General features: G+C 31.0%; 1 protein-coding gene across 12 annotated transcripts in view; it reads right to left on the minus strand.

Annotated features, from left to right (window-relative positions):
• Nucleotides 1-15,610, minus strand: part of Sarm (Sterile alpha and Armadillo motif) — a 340,621-nt gene that overhangs the window by 44,325 nt on the left and 280,686 nt on the right. For all 12 annotated transcript variants that reach the window (XR_013004627.1, XM_076397203.1, XM_076397196.1 and 9 more), the window contains one exon: nucleotides 11,587-11,685. Coding sequence is in view for 11 of the 12 variants with exons in the window: in XM_076397203.1 (XP_076253318.1) it covers nucleotides 11,587-11,685 (99 nt within the window). In the remaining variant the exon portion in view is untranslated. The remainder of the gene's footprint in view (nucleotides 1-11,586; nucleotides 11,686-15,610) is intronic.

A 15,610-nucleotide genomic window follows, 5' to 3' on the forward strand; every position in this document is an offset into this window, starting at 1 on the left:
AGTGAAGCAACTTGTGGTATTGTGAAAAAAATGGATAAAAAGGAATTTTGAGTGTTGATAAAACATTGCTTTTTGAAGGGAAAACATATATTTGAACCAAAAACTTGGCTTGATGCCAAGTTTCCGGACACTGCCATCACTGCAGGAAAATGAACCATCAAGGATTGGTATGCTAAGTTTAGACGTGGTAAAATGAGCACCGAAGACGGTGAACGCAGTGGACGCCCAAAAGAGATTGTTACCGACGAAAATATTTAAAAAATCCACAAAATGATTTTGAATGACCGTAAATTGAAATTGAATGAAATAGCAGACACTCTAAAGATATCAACTGAATGTGTACATCATATCATTTACAAATATTTGAGTATGAGAAAGTTTTGTGCAAAGTGGACTTTTGACCAAAAACAACGACGAGTTAATGATTCGGAGCAGTGTTTGAAGATTATCAAACGTAATAAACCTGAGTTTTTGCATCGATATGTGACAATGGATGAAACATGGCTCTGCATGGAATAATTTTCTATGGCTACCTTGAAAAAGGAAGGGCCACCAACAGCGATAATAACATAGCGTTATTGGACCGTTTGAAGGACGAAATTGCCGAAAAACGGCCGCATTTGAAGAAAAAAAGCGCTGATTCCCCAAGACAATGTACCGTGTCACAACTCAGTGAAAACGATGGCAAAAATCCATGCATTGGGCTTCGAATTGTTTCCTCATCTACAGTATGCTCCATATCTGGCCTCCAGCGACTATTTCCTGTCTCAGATCTCAAAAGAATGCTGGCTGGGAAGAAATTTTCGTCGAATGAAGAGGTGATCCCCGAAACTGAGGCCTATTTTGAAGCAAAGGACATATTGTATTGCAAAAATGGTATCGAAAAGTAGAAAGGTCGCTATAATCAGTGCATCACCCTTGAAAGGAATTATGTTGAATAAAAAAAAATGCCAAAAAAATGTATTTTACTATGGTAGGCCGGGGACTTTTCAATTGACCAGTTATATTATAAGATAGATGGAATTTTCGTTTTGTTTGTCCTCTTTTTCATTTACCAATTCATTCCAAAATTTAATATTATACATTAAATTATTAAATAATTACCGTCGACAGTAAGAAGTTAAAAATACAATTATATTTGGTTATTTTTATAAAGCTATAAGTGACGAAACTTCTTTCCAAACATAGATATGACTAAAGTTTATTCAACAATACCACAATTACAATTAGAAACTTAAAGTTTACTTTTTGTAGCCATTATAAAATGAATTTAATCAATAATAATCATAACATTAAATACATTTTAAAGTACCAAGAATTTCATTTTCAATTATAGAAAGGATTAAAGTTCATTCAAGAATACCACAATTATAAGTAAAAATCTAATGTGATTTTATTTGTATGGATATTTAAGTTTTTATTTTTTTCAGTCCAAATAGAGAAAAAAATAAGAATTATTCAGTAAAATAATAGTCAAAATCAAATTGAAACGTTTATTTATTTCCAATGATTACAAAATTGAACTTATTTTTATAAATGTTAATCATAATCTGGAATGTTTTGAAATTATATTTTTTACCCAAACAGAGAAATAAATAAAAATTATTCATTAGTATAAAAATAATAGTTAAAAATCTAAACGTTTACATTTTATGAATATTAATCATAATATGTGGAAGCTGTGTTGATGCTGTACTTTTTCCAAATATAGAGATGAATAAAGATTATTCAACAGTATGATAATCACAATAAAAAATCTAAACGTTTAGTTTTTTCTAGCTATTATGAAATTATTATTACGGATATTAATCATAATCACAGTTTTTATGAAGTTGTATTTCTTTTAAATATTTGTTGTTGCTAAAATAAAACTACCGACGTCAGTTTGAATTGTTGTTTTATGATGTACTATCTAAAATATGTTTTACTGATTATAAAAATAATATAATAAAGCTATATCAATCATTTATGCACAAAAACTTACGATTTACTAAACAAATTTTTCAATGATGCTCATAGAAAATAACAAGAAGATCAATATACTATGGAGGATATACTTATCTCGTGGATTAAATAAGGATACAGAAAGTTTAGTAAGTACATGTTTCTTTTCACTAGTGGCACAATGATATTGAGGTACTAGAAGTTGGCGCTAATAATTCGTAATTTTCTAGGGAGGTCATGTAAATCAGGGTTAGGTTACGTCTCGTTTTCTCCAGATATTTACGTTCAGAATTTTCTCGAATTGTATGCCAAAGAATGAATGTTTGCTTTACGTAGTGCTTTTCCTATCCAATTAAAACAAGAAAAATGAATCAAAACCATCGTATATTTTATGTAGAAACTATTGTGACAATGTTCTGAAACGATCGCGTGTTTAGGCTATTTAGAAGCCACTATAACTATTGATAGTTACTGATATTTAACAACAAAGCTGTTGAAAAAACGGCTTGGTATCATGTTCATTTTAAATCCAATTTTAAAAATATAGAAGTGAATAAAGATTATTCAACAGTATGATAATCACAATAAAAAATCTAAACGTTTAGTTTTTTCTAGCTATTATGGATATTAAACATAATCACAATTTTTATGAAGTTGTACTCCTTTTAAATATTTGTTGTTGTTAAAATAAAACTACCGACGACAGTTTGAATTGCTGTTTTATGATATACTATCTAAAATATATTTTACTGATTATAAAAATAATATAATGAAGCTATATCAATCATTTATGCACAAAAACATACTATTTACTAAACGCATTTTTCAATGATGCTCATAGAAAATAACAAGAAGATCAATATACTATGGAGGATATACTTGTAGCGACCTTGAGCATGTCGAATTTTACATCGTGGAATAACGGTCTACAAAATACCCAGAAATATAATCCCAGATGTTGAACACGGGCGGGGTGCCAACTGGAACCCGACAACGAATAGCTGGCGGCAACCCCGAGACGTTTATCTGGGATATTATTGAAGGGTATTTCGGTCATTCAGTGCTCAACCCTCGTTTGGTTAAGACGTGCCACCATCGACTGCCCAAGCCTCGTCTTCAGGTAACTCCGCTGCCATCCTTTTTTATCTTTGTATTTTTCTCATTTTTTATATTGCCAATAAATAACGGTCACATCATGTAAACACCACTGTTTCATTTCGATTTACCTCCATTCACCGAGCCACATCATTTTACCCTAAAGTGGTGACCCCGACGTGATCTTTCCCAAAATTGGGTTTGGACTCGTGAATGGAGGGTACGTAGAAAATGGTGTATTTTACGTGACCGTTATATTTTTTTTGTTTCAAAATTTTAAATATTTTTAATTCGATTCCTTTTCAATTTTACCTTCAAGATTCATTTTCATTTTATTCCGATTAATTTCATTATTTCCAATTAATTTCAAAAATTTTTTTTTTTTGTCAAAATTTTTATTTCACACTCTTTTGGAATATTTTTACATCACTGCTTAATCATCAGCGTCTCGGCTAAACATTTCTTTCGGCGCTATGTTTAAATCATAATGTCTTCCTTCGCTCGCCGTCTCCGTCATAATGGCAGATATTTTGATTTAAAAGGCTTTGGGCAGCTTCGGTCGGATACCGTCGTTATTTGTTTTTTATGAATTAACCTAACGTATGTGACTACGGATTAGTCACAGAGCAGCTCCAGAAGCTAGGTACCGATTGCAGTCACCGTAGACTCGTTATGTCTTCGCCGAAGTACCAGAATTGCTAACGTCTCGTCGTCGAAGAAAATAAGCTACCACGTCGTCGAACAGTCGATCCTCCCACAGCGTCGATTACGGGAGCCCTGTCTGAAGAATAGCTTGTTTTCAACGTCGTCGATGGACCACATTCAAGTGCCAAAGCGACGATGATGCAACGGTATCTGTAGGACCGGAAGATATCAACAGCCGTACCAGATCGCAACCGTACCAACCACAACCGTTTCAAACTATCATATTCTTCAAAGCCCATTTTACACAGCACATTTTGTTTGGTATATATTTTTTTGTATCGATATTTTTTTTTTTCAAACATTTTTGTATTTTTGTTACTTGAAATAATTTTATGTAAAATTCTGGCAGGGGAGTATTGTAGCGACCTTGAGCATGTCGAATTTTACATCGTGGAATAACGGTCTACAAAATACCCAGAAATATAATCCCAGATGTTGAACACGGGCGGGGTGCCAACTGGAACCCGACAACGAATAGCTGGCGGCAACCCCGAGACGTTTGTCTGGGATATTATTGAAGGGTATTTCGGTCATTCAGTGCTCAACCCTCGTTTGGTTAAGACGTGCCACCATCGACTGCCCAAGCCTCGTCTTCAGGTAACTCCGCTGCCATCCTTTTTTATCTTTGTATTTTTCTCATTTTTTATATTGCCAATAAATAACGGTCACATCATGTAAACACCACTGTTTCATTTCGATTTACCTCCATTCACCGAGCCACATCATTTACCCTAAATACTTATCTCGTGGATTAAATAAGGATACAGAAAGTTTAGTAAGTACATGTTTCTTTTCACTAGTGGCACAATGATATTGAGGTACTAGAAGTTGGTGCTAATAATTCGTAATTTTCTAGGGAGGTCATGTAAATCAGGGTTAGGTTACGTCTCGTTTTCCCCAGATATTTACGTTCAGAATTTTCTCGAATTTTATGCCAAAGAATGAATGCTTGCTTTACTTTTTAGAATGTTTCTATTTGCTGCTTGTATATCGACAAATTTACCTTCAAACTATGATTCACTCATTTCGTCATATACATATATTTGACTTTTTCATATATCTCAAATTTGTTAGCATGAGATTTCCTACACACGACAATTAAGGAAATATGAAGACTGTCATCGATAATATTCTATAATTACAATAAACATATTGGCGCTAATTAAGTGAAAATGGATTCTACCTACTCTATGAACACAAAAAGCTTTGTTGTAAAATTGTTTACATTTCTTAAAAAACTTTTCCAATGTTTCCCTACTCTTAGATACGTTTTCTGTAGAACTATTCGTATTTGGCTGCTTTGGATGGTCTTCACCAACTTCTAAGTGGTGTGGTAGTGATCACAAGTTCATCCATTCTTCAAAATGGCTCATTGAATCGTTTTGGTCCAATGTGAAAAATTACTGCACCTACGAAAGCAATTTACGCAAGTTTATATTTTCCAGAACAAATGACGCTTTTGGGCAATTAGAGTGTTCAGCATCATCGATGTTTCTATAACCGTGTTTAAATTTAGCATACAGTCAATATTAGTTGATTTTTATGGCGCAGAGCCTCCATTATATTTATCACTTCACTGTTTGGCGTTAACCGTACTTTTTCTTATTAAAACCTATGTTTACTAATTATTATTGTGTTATCCATTTCGAGTATTGAAAATAACGAAAGTTTATACATTAAAACACATTGTTTGATTGTTGATAACATTCAGAAATTATTAGGCCTATCCAGGGTACTTTTGTTAATGTGTGTATTTCTACTGATTTGGAGATGACAAGAAAATTGAATTGAAAGTTTTATCAATTTTCTTTAAACTATCATTGGTTCATTTATATTAGTATTTATAGATTTTTTCTTAGAATTTGTAGTTATTTTACCACAGTGTACTTCTCAATTTTAGATTAATTGTAAGTTTTTATGGTCTTATTGTTTGTATATTATATAATTGTTGTTTCTTACTGTTGTATAAAAACGAAGAACTTATATAAATGATATGTCCCGTTAATTCAATAAAATATTATACCGTAACATAATATTCTGGAATATAGTACTTGAATTCGAGAATACAAAAGATAAGAACATGTAGCAGATATTGTAAGAAACAAGAACAGTAATATAAAGATATATATTAGGATTACAAGGAGTAATATTAAAGATAATAACAATTTAAATGTATAAAAGTAATGAAAAATACAAAATACTAATAAAAATCTTTAGAGATACTTTTTCTCATAACGACATTGTTTGCCTTTGTTTTAGTTGTTGATAATTACTCTGTATTGTCATCAGTTATAATACAGTCAACTTTCAGTTCACAACAAAGGCAATATAATATAATCACACACAATATAAAATTATGATATGTTATTGAAACAAATTCTATTTGACAAATAATTGAGTGCATTTATTACAGTATAAATTATAGAGTGTTTTGTATGATTCAGTTGTTTTTGTTTTATTTGTACAATAATCAAAATTAATTTATGATATTATATTTTTTTAAATTAAATATAATTTTCTAGTAAATTTTAACACAATTGTATTGACTAATTATATATTATTTAATTATTCTAAAATAATAAATACAAAATATTTATATATTGCTTAAAGAAATTTTGTGTTAAAATATAATGATAGCAGAATTATCCAATAAAATAACAATATAAAAGGAAACTTAACCTAAGAAAATCAATATAAACTAACCAAAAATTCACATAATTTAGAAAAAAATAAATCTATTAACTCTGTATTATAATAAATATAAAAGAATAATGAAATAATGTATATATATATATATATATATATATATATATATATATATATATAATATTTATATACTCTCTGTAAACCATTTAAGTCGATTCATAACAAGCTACGAGACCTTCCTCGAGAAAAGTTGTACTATATTCAGATGCCACCATAAAAAGTGCTGTCAAATAAATTGTTGTTAGTCTTACTCGAAAGAAAACATTCAATATCTATATGATATTATTAAAACATTCAGAAAATTTTCTTTATTAATCATTAATTACCAACTCACTATTTCTCTGAGGTTTTCTGAGAATCATCGCTTATTCTTGTATAAAAATATACTTTTCGTATTATAAATAGAAATGAAACAAACTTGATTAATTCGCATGCTTTAAATATGTATAATTAAAAATTCCAAATCGGCGCTTATAGGTGAGAATATTATAAGCTTATTTCTAAGAAAACGTGTCAAATTGTTGTATTGATACACACGGATGATAGTTCATATATAGATATTCTATAATAATTGATTAAAATATCTATTATGTGAATGTTTTCTAAGAATCCTTAGATGCAGGATGCTTTGAATAAATGTATGTTTCAATACACAAACAAAAGCAAAAGAAGGATCTCTTAGAACAGCGAGAAAACAGCAAATAGAAAAACTCTTGATTTCTTCATTTTTACTAATGTTTTTCTTTATATATTTTAAGGTATCCTTTTACCAACTAGGGATTTATCTGGACTGGGCCTAGAATCTAACGTGGGCTCCGAACCACGGTCATCGGCATTACGTCTACCGACTGGCAACTGACCAACTTAGAAATCATCCTAGAAGATATCCGGTCTTACCCAGCCTGGTTATTGACGTGACTGGGATCATTTTCCTTGTCGGATTTTGCAATATTGCCTAGGACAATCACAAACATAAATTTACGACCATGCCTCAGTAGGATTCGAAACCGTGACTATCGCAACAGTAGCTGCACCGTCCTGTCGCCTTTACCCCTGCGCCAGCCAAGCCGGCTTGGACTAATTTTTGTAAGAAATATCTCTAATTGCTGATATCAAAATATAATTCCTTAAAAACAACAATTATAATATAGTTCTTATTTTATCTGCCCATATTAGTTTAGTTAAGGAAACTGGCATGAATAATATCTAATAAATAACAATTCGAGTGAAAACGCCAGATGGCGTGTGACAAGGCCAAAAAAATATAAATAGTAACCCTCGTATAAATATATAATTTCGCAAATAAAAATAGAAATCCGATCAATCTTAATTAACCAATAAAAATTCCATAATTGCGGGAACAAAACCCAGAACTAAACTCATTATTTACAAGAAAACGTGATAAATTAACATTTTAAAACATACGAGATGATAGAAACAACAAATTTAGAGACCGCACATCCAATGTCTGAAAAAAAATCTATCATTTCTCAATGTTAAATCCTTTCTATGACTTCATACCAAACAAGATACAGAAAAAAATCATTTGTTTATTATCGATGATCACTTAATAATGTTGTTATTGTGCTTGGTGAAAAATAGTTTATTCTAAAAATAAACCAGTCCCACTTAATGATTCCTTAACAAATTTATGGACATGCCATGCTGTAATTTCTAATTATTTTATACACTGTATTAGAGGTTAATATTTATGTGTTTCTAAGAAAATAAAAACTATTTTGTGATTTTATTATTTTAGTGCTTTTTGATTATCGTTTTATTACGAATATATTTTATGGGCTTAGGGTTTATAGCTCGATTCATTAAAATTCATAACAACGTCTTACAAGCTTTCTACATATTCTCAATTACTATATTAGCCAGTATTGCACGAAGGCCTAACTAAAAGCATTTTTACTAATTGAAATGTTATAGTTACAGAAATATCGTGTTATTTTTTACTATATATTACTGTGATCAAAAAATATTGAGATTTTTTTTCAATCTATAAAAGTGTTGTTGAATTATATTTCTGAAGTTAGCTTTCATTTAACTCAGGACGCAGTTCTCTGAGTTTAGAAAATAGCCGATAATCTAGCACAGATAAATTAGTTGAATCAGTTGGGCGGTTATCGAATATTTTGTTGTATTCAGTTATGTATTTTTAATAGAAAATAATACGAAAGTCGCGAAGGACCAAGGTTGTTATGACCAAGTGTTTTTGGTTTATAAATAAGGCTTTTTGAGACAGTTTCATCCAAACACTTAAATGATATTTGTTGATGACAGTTTAACGCAGTTGAAGGAATTCATATCGAACAACACCACGATTTTAACCTATTTATACGTAAAGCGTGATGTTTATTCTAATCTGAAAACAATAAACAGTGATGTACAGTGAAGTAGTTTATATTTTAGTCAGTTCTTGAATTTATTATTTATATCTCATCTTTTGACGGCTTTAAATGTGCTATTAAATGACTCTCGAGGGAAATTCTGCAGTTCATTGTTAGAGCCTACTGTAACACTACGTGCATTATATCTGATATAATAAGAGTTTCGTTGCTGTAAGTATCAACATTGCTACAGCAGAATTTTTAAAAAATTGTAGAAATAAAATTTAGAAATAACACAGAATGAAGACCAGTGTATGGATTACATAACAGTTGAAAAAATCAATATATTTATAGGGAAGATGAACAAGGTTCTATAAACTTTATAGCGAACACAATGAAAGTATCGTCACTGAAGACCAAATAATTGGTACATCTTAAATTGATAACTGAAAATAATCAGTCTTGTCTTGTCAAAAGTATAGTTTGTACCGGAAAGTCATTATGGTTTTTTTCAGAACTACATAATTTTCAAAATAATGGAAACATTTATTTATTCAAAGTTTTGGCCATTTGATTCTATACATCTTGCCCATCTTTCACGCAATTCATGGATGAAAAAAAAACTGTTTGTCTTTTGAGCAAAACTATTAATTGAGCTATCCTCTAACTTTTTCGAAATTGGTGAAGTGTTGGTCTGCAAGTGCGTGTCCCATTGATGCGAAAAGCTGACAGTCGGATGGGGCAATTCAATAGTCATTCAAATTGATGTGGTACCCTACTTCCCATCTTTTGAATTTTCCTCATTGCTCCTAATTGGTCACTAATCATTTCTTGGGCCACATTTAACTCTTCTGTCAATTTTTTTAGTTTTGGTTGGGACTTTATCCAATAACTCTTGCAGTTTCACATTTTCAAACTTTTTCGGTATACCAAATCATTTTTTGACCGTTGTTGGATCATGAGTTTGTGAATTATAGCACTTTGAGTGACGCAACTTTTGTTATTGTGAAAAAAAAATGGATAAAAAGGAATTCCGCGTGTTGCTAAAATAATGCTTTTTGAAGGAAAAAATACAGATGAAGCAAAAACTTGGCTTGATGGTCGATTATTCGAAAAGAAAGTCCTGCTTCACCAAGACAATGCACCGTGTCACAAGTCAGTGAAAACGATGGCAAAAATTCATGAATTGGGATTCGAATTGCTCCCTCAACCGCCGTATTCTTCAGATCTGGCCACCAGCGACTATTTCCTATTCTCAGATCTCAAAAGATTGCTCGCTGGGAAGAAATTTTCGTTGAATGAAGAAGTGATCGCCGAAACTGAGGCCTATTTTGAAGCAAAGGACAAATCGTATTACAAAAATGGTATCGAAAAGTTGGAGGGTCCCCATAATCAGTGTATCACCCTTTAAGGAAATCATGTTGCATAAAAAATAAATAATTTTGCCAACAAAATGTGTTTTACTATGGTAGGTCGGGGACTTTTCCTGTTACCTATTATTAAAACATTCAGAAAATTTTCTTCATTAATTATTAATTAACAACTCGCTATTTCTCTGCGGTTTTCTGAGAATCATCGATTATTCTTGTATCAAAATATACTTTTAGTAATATAAATAGAAATGAAACAAACTTGATTAATTCGCATTCTTTAAATATGTATAATTAAAAATTCTAAATCGGCGCTAATAGGTGCGAATATTATAAGCTTCTCATTTCTAAGAAAACGTGTCAAATTGTTGTATTGATATACACGGATGAGAGTTCATATATAGATATTTTATAATAATTGATTAAAATATCTATTATTCACATAATTAAAGTTTTCTGAGAATCCTTAGATGGAGAATGCTTTGAATGAATTTTTGTTTCAATACAGAAACAAAGACAAAAAAAGAATCTTTTCGGGAGGAAAAAAAGGAAAAAAAAAGAACACCGAGAAAACAGGAAGTAGAAAAACTCTTGATTTATTCATTTGTACTAATATTTTTTTCCTATATTTTAAAGTTTCCTTTTACCAACTAGAGATTTATCTGGACTGGACCTAAAGTTTAACCAAACTGGTGGGCTCCAAACCACGGTCCTCAGCATTAAGCCTACCGACTGGCGACCGACCAACTTAGAAATCATCCTAGAAGACCTCCGGTCTTACCCAGCCTGGTTACTGGCGTGAGTGGGATCATTTTCCTTGTCGGATTGAGGTTTCATGTCGGATTGATAGATTGCACTGTTTATCATATCCCGATCAAGCTCCCGGATCTTCTGGCAACTTGCTATCGATGTGTGCAACCTGACGTTGTATTGTGGTTGATGATTCTTGTTTTAGTGGGAAAAGTTGGCCGCTTCTGGGCGAGTGCTTCCTTCAGATAGTCACATTGTTCTCAGTACAGGTTCGAATACCAATTCAATATTCTTTAAACATTGCATTAAATGAAATTCTTGGAGTTAGTCATAAGCCAACATAAATAATTAACATAACCATGTTATGTCGGTTACTCGACGTCTCGAAGGGGGTTAAACTAGTAATGCAACTTTGAACGAAAGAAAAAAGATGATGAAGTGCATTTGAATATATTATACTGAGATTTTATACCAGTTTGTTGAAAAAGGTTTGTCATTAACTTAATAACAAATATGATTTTACGAATTTAAAAAGATCTTATTATTTAATATAAACTCTCTAAATTTTCAAGTTATTATTAAGTATTTAGTTAAAGTATTAAGTATTTAGTTAGTTTTTATTTTTAATATAACAGTACCAAAACAAACAAAAAAATTAATTACATGTAAAATCAAATTACCTGGGAAGTTGTCGTGACTATCGTTCTCGGGAAATTCTTTGTCATCATATTCGGCTCGTTTCCATTCGCGATATGGTCATTTTGGAAGTCGGTTGCCATCTAGAACAGAAAACAAGAGATGATTTCGTTGGTTTTTTCAATTAGTACCGGCAAAACTACGATTTAGCGCCTTTTGTGTAGGCGTGGAACTAATTAACGATACCCATTCTGCATCGAGTTTGTTGTTTATTTTTATCGTTCGCAAAACGTATACACATACACACGGTTCGTTTCGTTACTGGTTAATCAACACGATTTGATGTATGCGTGGTAGTCAAGGTCGTCGCAAAATGAACAAAATATGCATTAAAAATAGCGAAAATAAGCGCTAACACTAATTCCCAGTTCAAGAAAAATTATTGTAGTACCTATTCTTATACATAGATGGCGCTGAGATCATATATTTCATAGGCGGCATAACTTATATCAATATTAGATTTTAGAATTCATTCTTATCGTTCATAGTCAATTCTCGTTGTTCGATGTTGACTTAACCTCAAACATTACAATATTGTTAATGAATGAAATATTTTTTATGAAGCTTACACAAGTCCTATCTGGGATTCATCCCATGCTTGTTTGACTAATAATATTTTTTAATAGTTTCTTTCTTAATAAAGAAAAAAACGCAAAGAATTATTAGTAGATATATTAGAAAATATTCTATTTATTATCTTCAAAACGCTATAGAATTATTTGAATTATTTGATATAAATAGTAAATTCATTAACAAAAAGGAAAGAAGACAAAAAAGAAAATCAAGCAACGTTAAAATAGAAGTGTTCAAAGTAAATTACAGACTAGCCCTAACATTCGATTGCAAGACGTGGGTATTGTCAAGGAGGAATAAAAGTAAGGCACAAACAGCAGAAATGAAGATGGGGTAGAACGAGTCAGCGATGTAACAAAAATGGACAGGATGAGAAGTAAAGAAATAAGAAAAGGTCTCAATGCTGAAGCCAACTCAGCTTGTGAAGACAGTTGCCGCACATCGAGGACACACAAGACAGGTAAAGAAAATATGAGAAACAAGGACAAAGTGGAGAAAAATTAGAGGGCGAACTAAGCGAACTTGGGACCATCAAACTTCTTCCTTGGCCGGCACAATCCTGTTAGAGCAAGCTTTTTGGATTTCTACCCTCAACATCATTGAAGCAACTGACAGATGTCTTGGTACAAAAATTGGACAATATTCTGTTAGAAACTCTTCAGGCACTATACGAATCTATTCCGCTAAGAATCGCAGGTTTTAAAAGCAAATTTATATATACATATATATATATATATATATATATATATATATATATATATATATATATATATATATATATATATATACATACATATACACACATATACACATATACATATACATATATATATATATATATATATATATATATATATATATATATATATATATATATATATATATATATATTTTATCCATCCCCTGTATAATAGTTTTTAGAATAGAATAATAGGTAAGTTCTAGTTCATAAGTTTGACTGAAGCGATCTTCAACATGTTATTATATAATGTAAATCATATAGGATACTTATTATCTCTTGGGCTGATTGTTGAAGGTTAGACGAATTAAAAAAAATACTTTCACGTCTTTATCATGTAATGCTCATACAGTTCTTGTCTCCAATACATTCACCATTGTTTCTTCTCGGTATTTGACCCACCTGTTTTAATTTCGTTTGTATTACGACACTTTGTCTTCAAATGTACATGTTCTAGCCCACTAGGCAAATTGTAGAACTCAAAGAAGTTAAAAAACACATTTTAATACACACAAAACATATTTTAGTTGGTTGAAACACATTCCTATTTAGAAACTCTTTTGTACAATGAAAACTAACAGTCATGAAGATTTTTCAGGCTTATGTCTATCCTCAGTCCTGATTAGAATAGCATTTACATGTCTGTTATTATAATGATTGCATGGTTTAATGGTTTTTGGACATATCTCAACATTACTGATTATAACAAGTACCGATTCGTGATTTTTTTCGCTAAACCTTTTAAATGTCGATTAAAGCAGGTATATTTCCAAGAAAAATGATAACATTTAACTTGTTTACCAGTAACCTTCTTTAAATTGTTGATTCATAATGAGTCTAGAAAACATGTCTATATTTTATAGTAAGTTTGAGCATACGGCCCCAACAATTAAAAAATACAAAATCGCACAATTAAAATTACAGAGTAATGTCTTGTTACTCCGCTACAGATACCACGTCAATCAAATAAAAAAAACTTTCATCGCTTCACATGCGTTATAAAAACGCACTTCAGATTCAATGTGTTTATATACACAGAAACGTCCGGTAGGCATATCAATCGTAAAAATGCGGATGTACATATATTATATATGCCTAATGCAATAAAAGTTTAATGCACATTGACCAATAATATATTTAAATAATATTAGCTGTAAAGAGGTTACAATTTGCATAAATTAAAAGTAAAAACGCTAATATACATTTGTATATACGTTGGAGTCTTTATTCATTGGAAAATCACGAGTTATTTATTTCATTTACTAACTAAATACCAACCATTTCAGTAATTTATAGTCAGTCATTTTCGATAACTGATTAAAATAAAAACGTAGAACTCATTTTTATTAAATTTAGGATAAAAAATTATTCTAAACAGTTGTTTATTTTGATTGTATAAACTTTAATTTATTACCAGTAGCTTATTAACTAATTACTTGAATAATGATAGTAAAAACTGTTTAGATAAATATGCTCAGATACAAGAAAAATAATAAACAAAATAATGTTGTTGTTGTGCCGGCTTGGTTGGCGCAGTGGTAAAGGCGACACGACGGTCCAACAACTGTTGCGATAGTCGCGGGTTCGAATCCTGCTGGGGCATGGTCGTACATTTATGTTTGTGATTGTTTAATATTTGTGACAGTCCTAGACAAGAGTGCAATATGATTATATTTATATATAGTGAAAATGATCACAGTCACGCCAGTAACCAGGCTGTCTTCTGGGATGATTTCTTGGGAAGTTGGTTACTCGCCAGTCGGTAGGCTAATGACGAGGACCGTAGTTCGAAGTCTACGTTAACCTGTAGGTCCAGTCTAGATAAACCCACAGCCAGTTTTATATATATATATATATATATATATATATATATATATATATATATATATACATGTCTATCATTGAAGAAATATAGTTTATATTATAATTGGGAATCATTTAACTAAGAAACAGTGAACTACATTGTTTTAAGGGATAAAGTCTTACCACAAAAATAAATACGATATTAGATTGCTGATTACTTGAGTAGTTAATACATTTTTTTTCATCAATTAAACGATGGAAAAAAAACAACCATCATTTTATAAAGATTACAAAACCGAAATTACTTTGGTCCCAGTTTAATACGACATAAGTAATTATAGTAATATCATATAAGGTACCAATAATCGCAATGTTTCATAAACCCTAGTAAAATAATTTAGTAAAATCTCAAACAATATTTATCTATTCTACGGTAAAGTGAGTTTTTCAGTTTGCTTTTTTTCCTCCTGGGTAACTTTATAGTGATCGTAGGTGGCATATATCACGGTTACCGCGTTAACGACTCGAAAATTTATTGCTATTGGTCTCATTCTATTTAATTCAGTTGTTAATGTTAGTTTCATTGCGAATAATAAACTGTGCATTCTTGACCTAATTAAAATTGGAGCATAAATAGAAATAATTTATGAACTCTGAATAGGGCGTGGATATTGCGTGTCTATACATGTTTCACGAACTATGCAGTGTCGTCTTGTCTGGTTATAACTGCATTTTTTATATTAATTTTAGATTTCCAATCACTTATAGTTAATAAATAAGATCTTCATAATTTTTATAAAAATTCTCAGTACTTTATTTGGTTTTTGTTACTAAAGCTTTTGTTTTAATCTAATATTATTTGCTAAAAGTTTTCTTCACAATTATTTCAACTT

Source organism: Rhynchophorus ferrugineus, unplaced genomic scaffold (genome assembly GCF_030347505.1).
Source record: "Rhynchophorus ferrugineus isolate W39M unplaced genomic scaffold, kcgeb_rfMv2 rfM2, whole genome shotgun sequence".
In the NCBI taxonomy this organism is placed as follows: Eukaryota; Metazoa; Arthropoda; class Insecta; order Coleoptera; family Curculionidae; genus Rhynchophorus; species Rhynchophorus ferrugineus.